The sequence below is a fragment of the Rousettus aegyptiacus genome, unplaced genomic scaffold (assembly GCF_014176215.1).
Source record: "Rousettus aegyptiacus isolate mRouAeg1 unplaced genomic scaffold, mRouAeg1.p scaffold_m13_p_8, whole genome shotgun sequence".
Taxonomy (NCBI): domain Eukaryota; kingdom Metazoa; phylum Chordata; class Mammalia; order Chiroptera; family Pteropodidae; genus Rousettus; species Rousettus aegyptiacus.
In genome coordinates this window covers 72,275,562-72,295,975 of record NW_023416311.1, presented here as the reverse complement: position 1 = coordinate 72,295,975, position 20,414 = coordinate 72,275,562, and the positions used below count along the sequence as shown (strand labels likewise).

At 31.5% G+C, this 20,414-nt stretch overlaps 1 protein-coding gene across 4 annotated transcripts in view; it reads left to right on the top strand.

Annotated features, from left to right (window-relative positions):
- RAD17 (RAD17 checkpoint clamp loader component) overlaps nucleotides 1-20,414 on the top strand; it is a 35,461-nt gene that overhangs the window by 2,350 nt on the left and 12,697 nt on the right. For 3 of the 4 annotated variants that reach the window (XM_036225556.1, XM_036225557.1, XM_036225559.1), the window contains 12 exons: nucleotides 395-652; nucleotides 1,303-1,386; nucleotides 6,594-6,750; nucleotides 8,109-8,245; nucleotides 8,913-8,965; nucleotides 9,047-9,172; nucleotides 9,268-9,337; nucleotides 14,146-14,257; nucleotides 15,989-16,174; nucleotides 17,794-17,879; nucleotides 18,004-18,150; nucleotides 19,402-19,551. In XM_036225556.1, coding sequence (XP_036081449.1) covers nucleotides 395-652; nucleotides 1,303-1,386; nucleotides 6,594-6,750; nucleotides 8,109-8,245; nucleotides 8,913-8,965; nucleotides 9,047-9,172; nucleotides 9,268-9,337; nucleotides 14,146-14,257; nucleotides 15,989-16,174; nucleotides 17,794-17,879; nucleotides 18,004-18,150; nucleotides 19,402-19,551 — 1,566 coding nt within the window. Of the gene's footprint in view, nucleotides 1-369; nucleotides 653-1,302; nucleotides 1,387-6,593; nucleotides 6,751-8,108; nucleotides 8,246-8,912; nucleotides 8,966-9,046; nucleotides 9,173-9,267; nucleotides 9,338-14,145; nucleotides 14,258-15,988; nucleotides 16,175-17,793; nucleotides 17,880-18,003; nucleotides 18,151-19,401; nucleotides 19,552-20,414 lie in introns of all 4 variants that reach the window. The other variant, XM_036225558.1, reaches the window with a different exon arrangement.

Sequence of the window (20,414 nt, the reverse complement as noted above, 5' to 3'; positions counted from 1 at the left end):
GAAGTGTTACACTTCTCACATTGTGAATGGTTAAAATAGTATTTTATTTATCTTGTTTTGCCTTTTTGGTAATTTGAATATTTATGTTTCAGTTATACAAATGAATTTAAAAATAATCAGCTTACTCTTTATCCTGGGAAGATTATATTAATAAAAATGTCATATAAAGGAATAAAAATTTTTTATTCCTTTATATGCCATTCATTATTACCATGGTCAAGTAGACAAGTATGTATTTATTGTAAAGTAGAAAAAGAACTATTAAAGAGCTATTTTGTGATATTTTTATTTTAAATGCTGCAAATATACAAATTTTTTTTACGCCGTAGTTCAATTATATAGGGAATAGATGCAAAAAAAATGTAATAGTGTTTGCATGATTTCTTTTTTTCAGGTTACAGACTGGGTAGACCCATCCTTTGATGATTTTTCAGGGAATACAAGCATCTCTACTATTACTGCCACATCATTAGGTGTGAATAATTCAAGTCATAGAAGAAAAAATGTGCCTTCCACATTAGAAAGTTGCAGATTTCCAACTAGGAAAAGAGGAAAGCTATCCTCCTCAGAACAGTTTTATGGTCTAGAAAATTCAGAAGAATATCTGTCGGAAAATGAACCATGGGTGGATAAATATAAACCAGAAACTCAGGTACTAAATAGCATGCAAATGGGTTGTGTAATTTCAGGAAGGAGAGAGCTGTGCATTTTTAGATTGTTACTCATAAAAATCTTTTTATCTAAATAATTTAGGGAAAAAATAATAATTTGTAGGTTTTTTATGTTCCAAGGTGCAGATTTTCTCAACAGTTGTTCTGAAGTTGTATCATTGGTTATTTGTCTTGGTTTAAATTTACCCTCAACATAGATCACTCTGGGTTTTTCTTTTCTTCTAAATATAATACCTCTCCCTATTTATTCCTTTCCAAAAATGTATTTTAAGTTTTTAAAAAATTTTATAATTCCAAACCTGTCCAAAATTTTCGTACAATGACGTTAGCCTAAAAACAGAATTTTTTCTATAAACTTAAAAGTAATAAATGAACAGGACAGGGACTCATGGACAAGAACAATAGACTAGTAGTTACCAGAGGTTGGGATGGGGAGAGGAAGGTAGATAGGATAAAAGAGGTCAAAATGTGGTGACATTAAAGAATTAAAAATAAATAATTTTTAAAAACCAATTTTTTTCATAACAATAGAAAAAATTAAGTATAATCAGTCTGTTTTATTACTATAGCATGTTACTTGTTTGCTAGTTTTTTTCCTTAAAAATGTTTATTTTAAACTTGAAATTTTTAGCATGAACTTGCTGTGCATAAAAAGAAAATTGAAGAAGTTGAAACCTGGTTAAAATCTGAAGTATTAGAAAGGCAGCCAAAACAGGTAATTGAATAAAAAAATGTGTTTTACATATTTAATATCAAATGTTCCTCTCACTTATAGATGGATATAAGAAATTAAATTTCATGATGACCAAATAAATTCATATCACTTGTCATGGAAAACTCTGGTTTTATCTATTTCTGGCCCCACTAAAAGATTCTGAGACCGAGTTTTCCCCTTTATTTAAATTTCTTTTTCCTTCTTATGTCCAGTCATAAACATGAAATATAGCAAACTAGTTAGGGTGGTAGTGTAGTTTGCATATCAGATTATTTCACCCTGAAGCAAGCAGGCAAATTACATACCAGTTTTCATACTAAATATAATCTAAAGCAGTCATCATTCATTTTACACCGATGTTTCTTTTTTCACTTCCTAATTCCACAATTATGCTTGGCCCCTAAGCTAGAATATTCTCTTTTTAAACTTTATTTTAAGATTCTTCAAGCATAAAGGAAAATAGAATAGTAAATTAATCCATACTCATACCCATAATATAGCCATCGTTTTTTGCCTTTGTATTTTAAAATAAATTATAAATATGTGACATTTTGGTCAGACTTTTAGAAACCTCGGTATGCCTCTGTTTTTTCTTTTTTTAATTTTCCTAATTAACTATGTACTATCATTCTATCTAACAAAATTTACTGTAATTCCCTAATGTTATCTAATGCTTAGTTCATATTAACATTTCTCCAGCTTTTCTCAAAATGTCTTATTTTATAGCTGATTGGTTACAACCAGGATCTTATTAAGGAGCACATCTTGCATTTGATTGTTATATCTCTTAAGTCTTTTTAAATCTAAAACAGTCCCCTTCACCCTTTCTTTCTCTCCAAGATATTGACTTATTGAAGAAGCCAGGTCAGTTGATTTGTAGAAGTCTCATGTTCTGCAGTTGTCAGTTTGTTTCCTCCTCATAATGACTAACTTGTTCTTCCATCCTGCATTTCCTGTAACTTAAAAGTTTGAATCAAGGGCTTGATTAGACTCAAGTTGAATATTTTTGCAAGAATGCTTTATTAAGCCATGGTGTTTATTTTATATTGCATCACATCAGAAAATATATCTGGTTCTGCTGTTTTTACTGTTAAGTTTGATCGCTAGATTAAGGAGATGACAGTCAAAAATCTTTATTGTAAAATAATTTTTTCCGTTACAACTGGTACTTGATCTGTAGGGAGATACTTTGGCAACATGTAAGTGTCTAGTTCCCCAGCAGTCTTTCACCTTTGTATTTTAGCATTTATTTTCTGTCTTTGCCTGAATCATTTATTTTGTTAAGATTATGAAATGGCGATTTTTAAATTCTATCGTTATTTCTATAGTTGTTAGCTGGCATTTTCTATAAGGAAAGTTTGCCATCACTGAGTGGGGCTAGTTAGTTACTTTTGAATACAGTTTCAACTGGAAAGACAGGATACATTTTAAATCATTTCCTTTAATTTTCAACTTTGAAATGAAGCAGTTGGTGTTTTCCTTGCTTCCAGTGGTAACAGGTCCTCGTTTGAATCCTGGTCCTTTCTGTCTAGCTTGCAGATCTAAGCCTTTGGGTTAGTGTTAAGATAGCATATACAAGATGGATTTTCAATGTATTCTCCTGCTGGCTCATAAAAATCATCTCTCTTCCCCGAGTATACATTCTTGGGCAGTTTTCCTGATGCACCTCATAGATCCAGGCTTTTCCTCATTGATTTGTTTGGTCAACTTAGATAATAGTTTATATTTTCCAGAGTCCTCTGTGTTGTCTCACTTATCAGGACTTTTTTAGTAAAAACATCATATCTTAAACCTGCACATGTAATATTATTATTATTCTACCAGTTGGATAAACTAAGTTATGTGTATATATATACAGGTATTGGGGAAAATATTTCCTCTATAGTTTTAAAGTTTTTTTCTAAGAACTTAGACTTTAACCAATCATATATATTCTCTGTCATATAAAGGTTTCAATGATGTCACTAATTACAAGACATTTTTATTCAGAGAAATTTTGGTAACTTCTAGATTTCTGTATGAGCAAGCTAAAATTATTATTTTAAAATTTCTTGTAAGTACTTCAGATATTTACTGACTTAATTATTCAGGATAACTTCTTAAAAATATAGTAAATTTCTATTACAATGTATACAATTTTTATTTTTTAGTGTCTTATAGTCTTATAGGAGACTACTTTCCAATTTTATTACTGGAAGCAAAGCTTTTGTTATGTAGTTCCTACTCACTGTGTCAAAAAATAGACACTTAAATCTATTACATGAGAAAAATACTGACTTCCCCTGCTTGAGCTTCCTCTTCTTTTTAAAAAATAATTTGCTTGGAAGTAGTCAGTTCTTATTATTTGCATTAGTTATATTCCATAAAGTTATCACAAACAAAGAATTAGCAAATACTGAACCATTGTTCCTAAGAGAAATACAAGGTTAGGTTCCTGTGAAACCTAATGTTCCTCCAGGGACATTTACATCAACATGTTTTATGTGTCTGCCTATTTAAAGACACCTTATTTAGTATACATCACTAAATCATTAACATTAAATTCATGGCTAATAGCACTGTAACTCATGTGCACATCCATTAAAAAAAGTGGAACTGGCGCTCTTCTGGGTCCAAGTACACAGGCCTTTACTTATACTAGTTAATAAAGGTAAACAAATGAGCAAGGATTATAGCCCACCACTAGACGTAGGAAATCTTCCCGACTTTTTTTGCTTTTTAAAAAAATTTATTAATTTTAAGTATATAGTATATTGGTTAGACACACATAGTTTATAAAACGATCCTCCTAATTGCTCTTTTTCTCCTCTGGCTCTCTACCTAGTCATTACATTAAGGCTAACTGCATTCCCTGTGCTGTGCTCCCTATCCCTGTGACTATCTATCATTTACTAATTTGTACTTCCTTAACCCTTCACCCCATTCTTCCAACCACTCAACCCCACTCCCCTCTGTTCGTCACCACATTGTCCTCTATATTTGTGAGTCTGTTTTTGATTCTTTTGTTCTTTTTGTTCCTTAGATTCTGCATATAAGTGAAATCATATGGTATTTATCTTTCTCTGTCTGACTTATTTCACTCAGCATAATAACCTCTAGGTCCATGTCATTGCAAATGGTAGGATTTCATTTTTTTAATGGCCAAGTAATATTCCATTGTATATGTGAACCATGACTTCTTTATTTAGTTGTCTATTGACAGGAATTTAGGTTGCTTCCGTTACATGGCTATGATAAATTGTACTGCCATGAACATAGGGGTGCACAGATCTTTAGGAATTATACTATACTACAAGGCTATGGTAATCAAAACAGCATGGTACTGGCATAAAAATAGATACCTTGATCAATGGAACAGAATAGAGAGCCCAGAAATAAATCCCCGCTTATATGCTCACTTAATATATGACAGAGAAGGCAAGAATATATAATGGGGTAAAGACAGTCTCTTTGATAAATGCTGCTGGGAAAATTGGACAGATACAGAAGAAGAAGAAGCTGGACCACCTTACACCATATACAAGAATAGACTCAAAATAGATTAAAGTCTTAAATGTAAGAACTGAAACCATAAAACTTTTAGAAGAAAACAGGCAGTAAACTCTCCAGTATTGCTAACAGTAATTTCTTTTTGGATATATCTCCTCGGGCAAGGGAAACAAAAGGAAAAATAAACAAATGGGGCTACATCAAACTAAAAAGTTTTTCTACAGCAAAGGAAACCCATCAATAAAACAAAAAGACAACCAACTGGGAGAAGATATTCACTTATGATACGTCTGATAAGAGGTTAATATCCAAAATATATAAAGAACTCATACAACTCAACAACAACAACAACAACAAAATCCAATTAAAAAATGGGCAGAAGACCTGAACAGCTATTTCTCCAAAGAGGAAATACAGATGGCCAATAGACCTATGAAAAGCTGCTCAAGGTCACTAATCACCAGAGAAATGCAAATTAAAACCACAATGAGCTATTACCTCACACCCATCAGAATGGTTATCATCAATAAATCAAAAAACAAATGTTGGCAAGGATGCGGAGAAAAGAGAACTCATATACTGTTGGTAGGATTGCAAATTGGTACAACTGCTATGGGAAACAGTCTGGAAGTTTCTCAAAAAATTAAAAATGGATATACCTTTTGACCCAGCAGTTGTACTTCTGGGTATTTATCCAAGGAAAACCAAAACAATAATTCATAAAGATCTATGGCTTTAACTTTTTGGTCAGATTTACTGTATGAGGGAATATTATTGGGACCTACACTCCAGTCTTGTTACTGGAGAGCTCAACAGGGTAGAGGTCCAAAGAGGGACCCAGACCCCAGAACTCCAGTGATGAGAGGTTCTTGTCTTATGCTATGAGACAGAATTCAAGGATACAAGCAACAGTAAGCAGGAAAGTAAGTTTTATTAAAGGGAAAGTACACACTTAAGAGAAAAGTGTGGGCAGCTAAGAGAGTCTGCCTGTCAGAATTATGTGCTATTGTTTTCTTGGGGTTTGGGGAGTGTCCCAAGGCTATCAGCCTTGCTTCCCAGTTTTGGCTTGTTTCCCATGCCACCTGGAGGGGAAGAGGCGGCCCAAGGACTGCTGTCTTAAGTCCTAGCCTTGACTTGTTTCTCTTGCTGGGATCTCAAGCTTGAAATCAGAAGGTTTGAGTAAGGGACAAGGAAGAAATTCCAGAGCTGCAGGAAGAGGACCGAGTAGGGGACTGAGGAAAAATTCCAGAACCAGGTCCTGGAGGGGAGGTGGAACTTCCACAGGCTATCCTGCCTCAGTTTCTGTTTAGAGTCTTCTCTCTGATAAATGTTTCTACATTTATTAAAGAATCTGATATCCAAACTGAAGTCTTCTCATTAGGATATTGTATAATATTAAAGTATATAATTTAAAGAGAGTTCTCTGTATCAAGATTGAATTTTCCAGTAACCTCTAAAAATATTTGTTGCAAAAATTGCCTCCTTAATCCAGCCGAAGTTTAGTTGTTTAATTTGGCTACACTTTAAAAGTTCAGGAAATAAGATTATTTTATTTTATCTAAAGCTGGTTTATTTCATCTCGGGTTATTGTGAAATGTAGTTTGCTTATACCAGACATTCAGTAAATATTTATAGAAGTAACTAATATTTAGAAAGAAAATTCAAACATCATATTGTAGCATTCTACTGATTTTGATTTTTATTGTGTTTGGTTTTAGGGCGGATCTATTTTATTAATAACAGGGCCTCCTGGATGTGGAAAAACAACAACTATAAAAATACTATCAAAGGAGCATGGTATTCAAGTACAAGAATGGATTAATCCAGTTTTACCAGACTTCCAAAAAGATGATTTCAAAGAGATATTTAGTCCTGGTAAGGTTTGCTGTAAAGGTAATGGAAATTCTGGGAAAAGTCTGTGTTTATTAAACAACTTTTGAAACAAACTTCCCATCCATGTCATTAAGATTCCTAAGAACCTTTTTGGTGTATGTTTTTGAAAAAAAGATATTGCCTCTCTTATACTAGATTGGCATCTGCCCACTACCAACTGCTTCTCAAAGTCAGAGTAGCAATCAGATGAAACTATATGAGTGCATTTTCTCCTATACTTCCCAGTGTCAGAGAGAAGTAATTTCAGGAGAAGAAAAGTGGCTCCAGTAGAGAAGAATGGGATTCTTTGAGGATTGTCTTCTCTGTTTTGTTAAGTAATAGGCTAATCTGCATTATTCATGTACTTTTTTTCAGGCTCTGGCTAGGAAATTAGTCTGTAAATAAAATCTTTTTGTTTAAATGTAAATCAAGCTTTAAGATATATCAAAGTTACCTCCAAACAAGTGAAGAGAACTTAGGTCAGACCTGATCATATCAAATCAAATCAATACATAAGCAAAGACTCTTTGAAATTTGGAAAAAGACCTTAAGACAAACATCCAAAAATAATAGCAGTACCAATTTAAAGATTTGGTGCATAATAACTTCACATGTATGATTATATCCTCCAGCATGATTATTTTTAACTTTCATTTTCTTATTGCTACTGTAGGTAACTAAACTAGAGGTAGCCAAATCTCCTAGGCCACTTTGAAATGAAAGGGGTTCTGTAGAAGAACAGTTTATTTTAATGTGGAATATTCCTCAAAATCCCTTCTCTGGGATCTTTTTAAATATGTTCTGTGCATATTATATTCTTGGTATGCACACCCTTATGTTGCTAATATCCTGTACTCTGGGAATTTTTACTGCTTTCTAAACAGTAACATTACTTTTGAAAATGTAGCAGGTCTTTATAAACAGTCTTCTATATAAAACATGTCTTCAGAAAATTTCCTTTATTCCCTAATTCACTAATCAGTCATTCTGCTTTTGTTGTTAAATCTTTGTTATTGAAAATTATTTATAATCACTTATTTGGAAAGTCTTCATTATATAGTCAAAGTCATAAGTATTTTTTACCAGTTGTATGGAATACAGCTGTGTTCTGAAGTCAGTTAACATTCATTGGTATTGAAAAGTTCCTGATGTCCATGAGAACTCTTGTCTTTTGAAAACGAATATCCTATTCTAAATTTGAATAGTTTTATCTAATTAGAAAACATTCTATAGTATTGTGAGCTGTTCTTGCGTATGTAAATATGTTTGTTAACATATATGAATATATTATATGCCTATGTGTAATATTGAGGGTTATATAATTTGTTGAAAATAAAAGAGTTAAATGTGTTTCCTTTCAGAATCAAGCTTTCATATATTTCCCTATCAGTCTCAGATAGCAGTTTTTAAAGAGTTTCTACTAAGAGCAACAAAATATAACAAACTACAAATGCTTGGAGATGACCTGAGAACTGATAAGAAGATAATTCTGGTTGAAGTAAGTACAACTTTTAAAATCCTGCTGTAATTATTGAGTAAACAATTGAAAGATATATCTTACATGATAATGACATTAACTCTCTCCATGGTATTAATAGTGGTAAAATAGTGTGGCTTTGTGATAGCAGAAACGTTAAAACCTGTTCAGTAAACTTGAGAAGAGTAGCTGTAGGTTAAGGAACTTTAAAAATTAATGGCTTAGGATGAAGAGTTAAAGAAGTACAAATTAGTTGTTGATAGATGGTCACGGGGGTGGGGAGCAGGTTGGGAATGCAGTCAGCAATAATACTGTCATGGCAAGGTGTAGAGCCAGAGGGAAGATAAGAGTAATCGGGGGGATATTTTTATAAACTATAAATGTCTAACGAATGTTCTGTATAATTGGAACTAATTTAAAAAATCTTTTTAAAAACCTAGAGGCTTAAGTGTAAAAAAGCAAAAGAAATATTTGGAAAATGATGTTTAGTGGTGACCCTAAGAAATTTGGGTGAAAATTGGGTTTCCCATTGATGCATTAGGATATCAGCCTTTTCATATTTCCCATAATTTGTACAAAAGTTCTAGCTACAATACATTGAATAGAAAACGTTTTTTCCTGTGCCGGCAAATATAAATCTGCACGCGACTAAAACTGAACAAGTATATTTGTCATGTGTTTTCAATAGGATTTACCTAACCAGTTTTATCGAGATTCTCATACTTTACATGAAGTTCTCAGGTGAGTTTTAGTGACGTTTTCTAAAACTCCAAATTAAATGGCAAGTGGCTTAAATTTCAACATTGCTATATTTTATTTTAGGAAGTATGTACAGATTGGTCGATGCCCTCTAATATTTATAATATCTGACAGTCTCAGTGGAGATAGCAATCAAAGGTTACTATTTCCCAAAGAAATTCAAGAAGAGTGTGCTATATCAAACATTAGGTAAGAATGAAATTTCCGCTTATAATGTTCACATGCAAATTGTATTTTTAAATTAATCATTTAACCACTATCTTTCTTTGTAAAATTTTTGACAGTTTCAACCCTGTGGCACCAACAATTATGATGAAATTTCTTAATCGAATAGTGACAATAGAGGCTAATAAGGTAAGTCTTTTAAAAACCGATTAATTTGAATCTTACATTTTAATTATAGAAAACCAAACTTAATTGGTATTATGTAAACTTGAGACGGAGACACATATTTTTCAGCTTTAAAAGTAAAATTTTCTAATTTTTTAAATGACACTAATAAAATATCATTTTAGAAAATGTAGGAAGTATTGATTTAAAAAATTGTTAACCTTTTTCTATTATTAAACTTAGCTTTCTCTTTCACATCAAGGTAAATTTCCATTTGCTCCTTAGTATTCTAAAATGTGTCTGTTTTCAAGAAACTGTTTTCGGCATCTATGTACTTTAGTTATCAATAGTTTAGCTACTTTTTCCTGTTGTCACTTTTAATTTAGTGATTTTTTTTTTTTTTGTGGTAAAAAGCACATCATAAAATATACCATCTTAACTATTTTTTCCAGCTTTATTGAGATATAGTCATCTAAGTCTAAGTTTTAAAACATGTTGATTTGAAACACTTATGTATTATAAAATGATTACCACCCATAGCGTTACCTAATACCTCCATCACATCTCATAATTACCATTTCTTTTCATAATTACCATTTCTTTTCATGGTGAGAACATTTAAGATTTACTCTCTTAGCAATTTTCAAATATATAATACAGCGTTACAGTGTTATTAAATATATCATCTTAAGCATTTTTAAGTGTTAAATATGTTAAGTATGTTAACATTATTGTGAAACAGCTGTTGTCACTTTTAATGTCTCATTTTTTTCTATTTTTCAAATCAAGATGGTGTTAAAATAAATTGATGGAACTTCTGCTTCCAGCAGTATGATTCTAGATCTTATGTGATACGTGTGTGTGTGTGTGTATGTGTGTGTGTGTGTGTGTGTGTGTGTTTTTCACTGCTAGATCCCAGGAATTGAGAGATCCAAGAGATCCAAATAAATCCCAAGGAGAGGTGGTTTTGAGGATTAAACAAAAAAATGTATGTCTGTAGAGCATTTAGCTAAGTAAATAATGGCTATTAATAATGAAAACATAAGTGACTATAAATAATAATAAAGTGCAATAATGAGGAACCAGTTACTGTGGTGAGCTATTATATTATTAATTAGTGTTTTGAGAATCTTTAATGGCATGAGAAAATACAATTTACTGTCACATTAAAAAATAGTAAGAAACAGAGTTATATAATGCCAGCAGTAGAAATATTTTCAGCCTTTTGTATGTCAGGCACTATACAAAGTATTGTTTCTTACTTGATCTTATTAAACCTCACCATAACCAAATAAAATTGGTACATTATCCCTATTATACAGGTAAGGAAAGAGCTTTGGTGGGAAATAACTTACATAGTATCCCACAACTATTAAATATCGGATGGGTTTGATGTCTTGTTCTGACTTCAATTTACTATGCTGAAGCAAAACAATTGTCAGTCAAAACAAGATGTATATATACACATACATACCTACACATACTAAAAGTACTTCAAATGCTAAGTGTGATTAGTTCTGGATAGTTGGATCACTTGTGATTTTTTTATTGCCTTTTTAAAAACTATATTCTCTACTATAAACATAATTACAAATTATAACTTAAAATTTTTTTAATTAAACAAAAATTAAGAAATAATACTATACTATTTTTATCACATTAACTGAAAACTTCTTTTAAGATTAAGTCATTAAATTGCAAAAGCATTTACTTTTGTCAGTTATATTATACGAGTAAAAAGAGAATACCATAACTTCTTTGTTATGTAGTTAACAAGCTATATCTTAAATAGCTGGTCTGTGGGAATGTTAGAACTGTCATGATTGATGTGGTACATCACAGGAACAACAACAAACACTGTGCAAGTCCTTTAAGCTTTTATAAAATCAAATGTTATGATACTGTCTGGGATCTCCAAGGATGATAATGATAGTTTAGGAAGATCTAAAGAAGAGTTTAATCTCTGGCTTTCCATAGCTAGTTAATTATATTAAGAAATATTGTGACATCTTAGGTGAACTAGTTGTATAGTAGTCCCCCCCTTATCTGTGGGTATATGTTTCAGGACCCCCAGTGGATACTTGAAACTGTGGGTAATGCTGAACCCCTATTTACTTTTGTTTTCCTAAACATTCATACCTATGATAAAATTTAATTTGTAAATTAGGCACAGTAAGAGATTAACAGCAATAACTAACAATAAAATAAAACAATTATAGCAATAAAATAAGAGTTGCTTGAACACAAGCACTGCAATATTGCAACAGTCAGTCTGATAACTGAGACAGCTACTGAGTGACTAGCTGGCAGGGATTATATACAGCTTGGACATACTAGACAAAGGGATGATTCATGTCCTGGGCAGAATGGACTAGACAGTTCAAGATTTCATCACGCTACTCAGAACAGCGTGCAATATTATAACTTACGAATTGTGTATTTCTGGAGTTTTTTTATTTAATATTTTCAGACTGCAGTTGACCATGGTTAACTGAAACCATGGAAAGTGGAACCTAAGATAAGGTGGGACTACTGTAATAAGAGTGTTGAATATCTCAAATGTGTGGGGGTTTTTTAGTTTAAATAGATGTTTCTATATTTTTATAGGACAAATGATCTCTAGTCTTTTCTGAAATCATTAGATATGTAAAGTGTGGAAAGAACTGCTAATCACACATTTTAGCCACATCTACATGTTATAATAATTAACATCCATGTTATTTTCTTCAGCTACCAAGCATCATGATTTCAAATTACATTTCTTTTTAGGCCAGTAACCTGTATCTAGAATTTTTCAAAAACAAGTGCTGTCAAAACAATTTTTTAATTTATTTACAATAAAAATGAAGTTAATCTGGAAGAGAACTTCACAGGCATGAGCAAGAAAGTTATGTTAAAGAATGGTGAAGAAAGGCTTGCTATCTGGGTATTGGAATGTAATATAAGACTATGGAAATTATAACACTGTGGTATTGGCACAGTAATAGACAAATAGAAGAATTAAAAATGAGAAGACAGCATAGAGATGGATCAATATGTATAAATAGGAATTTTCTATATGAAATAAATGAGGAAAGAGTTGACTATGATAGTTCATAAGTGGTGCCAAAACAATTGGATGTCCATGTGGAAAAATATAAGGTCACATCTTTGCTTCATGCTATGCACAAAAATAATTTCCAGATGGATTAAAAGGTTTAAATACAGAAATAAAAATTAGAAGAGTATTAGGAAAAAATAGTGACTTTAGGTTATGGATATCTTTCTAAGCAAGAAAAAAAGCCTGAAAACCATGGGTTTATTTTTTAAAAATGAGAACTGTAGGAAATGACTAGTCATGATAAGGTAGGTTAAAAAATAAGCATGAGAATAGAATTTATTTATAATTTATGTAACAGAAAAAGCATTAACATCTGAATATATAACAACATGCCTATAAAAGCTAAGAACAGAAGCCAGTACACAAATTTGAATGGCTGGTAGATATGAGGGGGGTGTTCAGCCCCACTCATAATCAGAGAAATTCATATCATATTTCCATTTCCATGTATCAGATAGCAAAAAATTTTAAAGATTGATAAACAGGATTGCCAAAGATATGGAAATTGGGCACTGTTACATACCACTGATAGGAAAAATAAAATTGATAATTGTTACACTCTACTTCTACGGAAATATTCATGCATGTTGGCAAAGGTGTGTGTGTGTGTGTTTGTGTCTATATGGTGAAAAATTGGAAATAATATAAATATCCCTTCAGTGGGGGAAATATTAATTAACTTATGGTATGCCCATAACATTTTTTTTAAATGAAATAAAAAATGAAATAGTTTTAAAGCTGTTCACAGAGCACAAAGAATGATATTAAGTAAAAAATAACTTGTAAAGTAATATAGTATGATCCTACTTATGTTTGAAAAATTAACACTATATGTTTACATATGCTTATAGCTACTATATACTTATAGATATTTATGCACAGAAAGTCTGGAAAGTTATTCATTATAATGTTAATAGTTCTGACAAAGATTAGGATTGGAGGAAACAAACAGGATAGTAACTTTTTCATAAAAACTTTTGAAGCAGCTTTGCTTAATAAAGTTAAAATATATATTGAAGGATTGTAGCACAGTACTATTTTTCTGTTTTAATCAGTTTTCACAAAATCTAAAATGGGATAATCTGTGAATAGTTACATAAATTCAACTTAAGTCATGTCAGTAAATTATTAGGAGTTTCTGAGTAGTGAGAGGGGGTAGATAAATTTTTCTTGCCTTATGTTTATATCACTACCAAGGGTGCGATATGTAGTATATATATACATATTTTAAATTTGCTTACATAAAAAATATACATGTACTTTTTATATCTTAAATATTTGTATGAAACTTAGGCTATAAATATGAGTTGATGCAGTTGTAGCTTTTTAATACTAAACAGACTGATTTAATATGTTGAAAACCCAAGTTTAGCAATTTTCATGTAAATTTCAAAGATTTCTCAAATTTTTTGTGTACTGTTTTTATGTTTCGCAATGTCTGGGTGTGTACATATATGTTTGTACATATGTATGTGTGTATGTATAGTAAGAAATAGAGAACTCCAAAATATAATGTAGTCAAAAATATTTTATACTCCTAAGATTTTACCTTAAGCTGTGTTAAATCATTGACTCTTGTACCTTCATAGGCAGATTGTTATTTAACATGGAGGCTTTTTACCATTTAAATTTGAAAGATTCTAATGTACTTCCATTAAGTTTACAGAATAGGGGAGTTTTTTGGTTTTTGTTTTAGAAAAACATTTAAAAATATTTAATTTTCTGTTTTTAGAATGGAGGAAATATTACTGTCCCTGATAAAACTTCTCTAGAATCGCTCTGTCATGGATGTTCTGGTGATATCAGAAGTGCAATAAACAGCCTCCAGTTTTCTTCTTCAAAAGGTAACTATGGAAGATATATTCTTATAGGATTATGTAGGTAACTGATTTTCTCTTAATTGTTCTTGAAATGAAATCAAACTAAACATTTTACCCTATAATTGTATACCTGTCTTCACTTACAATTTTTTTATTGAGATAGTGTCATAAAATTATGCATGTACATACCCATATGAATACATTATCATATATATCCCTGTATCGGAGATGAAACCTAAGATTCATTTATGTGGTTCTTTACTTTACCTTTCAAAGTTAATTTGACTTCCTCAGTGAAAATTCTGCCTCTGCCACTTAGTGATGACTTATTCTTACAAGTGACTTAATCTTTCTGTGCCTCTGTTTTCTCACCTTTTATATAAGAACCTGTCACAAGAGTTATGTGAAGAGTAAGTGAAGTTATACTTGTAGAGTACTTATTCCAGTGCTTGACATACTAAGGGCTCAATAAATGGCCAGCTGTTAATGAATTTAATACCATTGTACTCAGGTGCGTTTACTTTTGAACTTACTTCATAAAAATTTATGTATGCTATGTTTAATAAATTAATTTCCCCCTACTATGTAAAAGAGGTGTATAGCCATACTACATTAAAAAGATTGCCTCACTATTGGCAATGAGTTACATTTTTACTCTAACCACCGTAGTTTAACTGCGTACACTCTTCATCCGTAAACATTTAACAAGTAATTTGATGCTTAACATTGAGAAATTATTAAACAATTAAAAGCCATCTTTGGAGCTCTCAAAATCCACCTAAAATACTAGTGTCTACCCATAAGTATAACATACTCATTTAGTTTACATCTTTGTTTTTCAAAATAACTGTAGAAAAATAGGGAGCCTAACACAACTGAAAACAAAATTCTGCTTATCCCTGTAGAAACATAGAGGTAAATAGTCCTTAGGTTAACTACTGGAATTAGGGGGTGAGAAGATTAAGTGGGCCAGTTTGAAATTCTAACTACCATTTATAACTTTATTGTTCTGAGCTCAGAAATTGTAAAGGGAGGAAAATAAAACATTTTGAATGGATCAGGAACTATATTAACAATTATGTGTTTGTTCGTTTGTTTTTCATTTAATTCTCAGACCAGCCCAATGAAATAGATAATACTAATATTTAAATCCAGATCCTATGTTCTTTTGGCTATCCCAGGCTGCTTTTCTTAAGTGATTCATTCTAAGTTTTTAACAGATTTACAATGAAATTTGAACATAGACATATTTTAATTTGGAGATTGTCCACATGAGAGAGTTAACTTAGAAAAGTGGTTAAGCATGTATTGCAGAAACAGACTGCCTGAATTCCAATCATTTATTAGTTTATAACCTTGAGCAGGGTTACTTAACCTCTATATCTCATTTGTTAAGATCTGTATACTAATAGTTTTCTTCTAATAGAGTTATGAGAATTAAATTAGTTATTACATACCATGCACCAGGAACCAGTACCTTGCACATAACACTGTCAAGGTGATATGACTATATTAGAGAGTATGTCCTTTGTTTATATGAAAACTTGAAATCTGTGTCATGAGATACTTTTAGAAGACAGTTGTTCTGTTTTTAATAGTTTAGCAACCCACGTGACTCAGTTCACGTATTTTATAATTATTGTTTACTAGAAAAATATATTTTAATTAGAATGCTTTTTGTAACTATATATGAAATGTTCTCAGTTTTAGCTTTCATATTTTAATTTTATTTTCATTTGGGTGTATGTTATTTAGGAGGGAACAGTTTATGTCCAAGGAAAAAAGGCATGTCTTCATTAAAATCAGATGCTGCACTGTCAAAATCAAAAAGAAGAAAAAAGCCTGATAAGGTTTTTGAAAATCAAGAGGTCCAGGCTATTGGTGGCAAAGATGTTTCTCTCTTTCTCTTCAGAGCTTTGGGGAAAATACTATATTGCAAAAGTAAGGAAATCTTATACATTTTTAAAAATCTGTTAGATATTAGTCTTACAACTGAAATAAATACCATGTTTTTAAAAATGTCATGTGTTTGGTTCTGTTATAAGAAAGAACTAGGGCAGATACTGTTTGGCAAGGTCTAAGACAAAGCAGGAAAGTATGTTTAGAGTTTTTAGTATATGAGTAGAATTAAACATAAAAACTAACTACTGTAGACCATATTCATGTTTGTAAGTCTTTAAAATTATAGTTTGCTGAAGGTAAGCTGTCGTTCCATCTAGACCGTTAGTGGCAAGTATTAGTCTCACAAAGCCCTCTTAGCACTGCCTTCTGGCTACCAGAGCTCTGGGCAAATTGCCAGGTAATTTAAAGTTTCTTTGAAATCTCTTAGATTTTTCTTTTCTCTTCACTAGCTCCTCTTCCAGTTGTTCCATTCCCCTTTTCTGTCTTTAATGCCTGCTTTCCTTCAGTCCCTCTATCCCAGTCACCCATCTCTAAGTTCTCAAATCATCTCTCCTTTCAATAGAATCCCAAACTCTGTTCTTTATATGGAAAATATTAGTTTTCAGTCTTATCCTGAAGGAAGAAAATTGAAAATTTTAAATAGATATGCTGTGATGTTTATAAAGATTAAAACAACTTACACATTTTTTTTTTAAAGAAAACCATTGCTGTGGTTCAGAAGTTTTCTATAACAAAAAGTAAAAAACTATGAACTGTAAAAGTCTTAAGTGTACAATATCCTCAATATTCTTTCAGATAGTTTTTAAAATCTCTTATAAAAAAGCTGCATCAGAGGCACAAATGTACACAGACATTCACTGAAGCTTCATACCCATCATGCCTCTTATTATCTGAGACCATTATCTGGTTTCCAAAAAACCAATTGCTTTAAACTACTATTTTTGTCTTCCTATAAAACTCTGCAAATGCCTCTTCTACCTGCTTTCCATCTTATTTTCTTTCCCTCTTTCTATTCTGTTGTGTCTATATTTCTGCTTTATTCCCTCCTCACTTCTGGCATCCTTCTTGTTTTAGGCTTATGTCTTTCAATTTCTTCTTTCCAGGTAGTCAGAAGTTGGGAATTCTAGATAGAAACATTCATGCCACCTGAGGAAAATGAAACAGACATCACTTAGGTGGAAGTGAAGACATTCCACTGTTCCTGGCCCCTCTGGACCAAATTGACCACACTGGTCCCTTCCCTTCCCCCCTTTTCCTCCTCAACATTCTTTTATAACCTCTTGCATAAGGGAATGGGTTTTCCTATTCTCTCATGCAGAGAGAGCATAGTAACATAAAGCAGTAAATACCTCTATATTGAGATGAGAATCAGAAGAAGAAAGCAGCTCAGAGCTGGAAAGGTAAAAGGTGGAGTGCTTTAAGAGATCAAATATGTTAATTCTAGAAAATCCAAAATCTAGGCGTCAGAATTCTAAATTTTTCTTGCTGATAGTGAGGTAACTCTCATATAACTTTTCAATTATTTTATTTTTTTATTTTAACAGCTCGCTTAGTGTTTGGGGCTTTTTGTGTCTAACATGTTAAAAACTTCAAATGAGAGGTACTGCATAACTATTAAGATGATATTATTTTTAATAATTCGAGAAATTTTTTTATAGGAGCATCTTTAACAGAATTAGACTCACCTCGATTGCCCTCACATTTATCAGAGTATGAACGGGATACATTACTTGTTCAACCTGAGGTAAAGTCTTAAATAAACCTTAGTACTATTTACAAGACAGAGATTATTTACATTTGTGGGCATATATATTTGACCACTGCATTTTTACCAAAATTACATATATGTGCTTTTTCTCATATTATAGGAAGTAGTAGAAATGTCGCACATGCCAGGAGAGTTATTTAATTTATATCTTCACCAAAACTACGTAGATTTCTTCATGGAAATAGATGATCTTGTGAGAGCCAGTGAATTTCTGAGTTTTGCAGATATCCTCAGTGGTGACTGGAATGTAAGACCATCTGACTTAAATGTGTTTGTTTATGAATATTTCCTCAAAATTGAGAAAGAATGTTTACTTTTAATTATTTTACATGATTTTATATAACTTTTTAATAACTATGATAAAATTAATTCATCCAACCCATTGTAATGAAGCTTCCGCAGTTAATCTGATTTTTCTGGTAAGAATGTAACACTAATCTTTTCTAAAATTCTTTTCTGATTATAAAATTATATATTCAGAAATTTTGACAACCATCAAAAAGTGACTAAAAGGGAAAGAATTGTGCTTCTTTCTATATTTTCTGCCAGTTTTATATTTTTTTCACAAATTTGAAATTATTCACTATAAAATTTGTAATTTTTTTTTAACGTTTAACACTACTCTTACCAGTAAAGTAGCCACTAGACATATGTGGTGGCTATTTAAATTAAATTAAAAATTCAGTTCCTTGGTCACATTAGGCACTGTTCTAGTTACATGTAGCTAGTAGCTACTGTACTGAACAGCCCAGATACAAAACATTTCTATCTCAGAAAGTTCTGTTGGTTAACACTGTTTTGATATGCTAATATTTCTGTTATAAATATTGAAATAACATTAAAAATTAAAATTAGAAAAGATACAATTAAAAAACATAATGTCTGTTTCATATTTAGTTTCATTATTTAGCAGTTATATTTGCCTGATTTTTTTATATTTCTTTTTTTATTTTGAAATTTTCCAACCTATAGACAAATTTAAAGAACAGTACAATAAATACCTGTATATCTAACTTTTATTTAGCATTTTTTTTGCATTTTGCCACATCTGCTTAATCTCTGTATTTACACACTTGTTTTTGGCTGAAGAATTGGAAAATAATTGCAAACATCATGACACTTAATACTTAAATATGCATAAGGACATTACTCTTATTACAAGTATTATATATAGCGCATCACACCTAAGAAAATTAACATTAATTCAGTAACATGCTATCCTTATTTTGATTTCCCTAGTTGTCTCAAAATGTATTTAAAGTTTTCTCCCAAGCCCATCCAACATCCAGTTTACATGTAGCATTTCATTGATATTTCTCGGTTAGATATACTTTAAATAATCTTGTAGCATATTACTTTTAGAGATGCGATGATTTTGAAAAAAAGCAAAAATACAGCAATTAAATATGGTTAGTCTTTTTTTGGAGCTCATAGTAACACTAGTACTATTTTATAAATATCTCATTTTCTTTATTTTACATCTTATCCCCTTTTTCAGACACGTTCTTTACTCAGGGAATATAGTACATCTGTAGCTACGAGAGGCGTGATACATTCCAACAAAGCCCGAGGATTTGCTCATTGCCAAGGAGGAGGATCAAGTTTTCGACCTTTGCACAAACCCCAGTGGTTTCTAATAAATAAAAAGGTAAAAATAAATAAATAAATAAATGTTCTACACTTTCAGTAGGTGAACTTTATGGTATGTGAATTATATGTCAGTAAAGTTATTTTTTTAAGTTAGAAAATAATGTTTCATCTTGAATGAATATGATGACTCAATTTTCTTAAAATTATGCAAAAATGTAAAAGGATAGTCTTCTTAAATGCTCAGTAATTTTTCAAGGAAAAAACTTAAAATTTGAAAGCAAATACGTATTAGTTGACTGTTACTGGAATCAAAGTATAGTTATATTTTAGTTTTAATTGAAAATAAATCCTGGCTTTGCCTCTCACCATCTGGACAAGTTATTTAACTAATAAGCATATATTTTCCACAGCTATAAATGGAGAAGATTGAATTCCAGAAGTCAAAAACAAATGCCCCACAAGTTGACTATCACACACACAGAATTTTTTTTTAATGAATTGCCAGTCTGTAAAAATTAGTATTATTAAAACCTAGATATAGATTTCTGGCTTCAGAATTTCTAGAATCTCAAAAAAGAAAAAAAAAAGGAAAGGATGGTAACACTGGGTCATATTTTTACATGGCAGTGATCTGCTCACGCCAGATTGCATCTGGCCCTTGGAGACAGGAGTGGTCGGCACCACTGTCTCCAACTGTTCCACCTCACTGATCTATATTACCTGCCTGGCCTCTGTAGCTTCTGAATCTGAGACCCCGTGGACTAGGTCATCTCTAAGATGTCTTCCAGTTCTAAAATCATATGGCTAAATATAAGTCTATAATTCATAAGTTAAGACATTTTTTCCAACAGATTTCTTAGGTAATCTTATGACATTCAAGCAGTTTATGTTCATTATTGACTTCCTCTAGTCTTTTTAGCA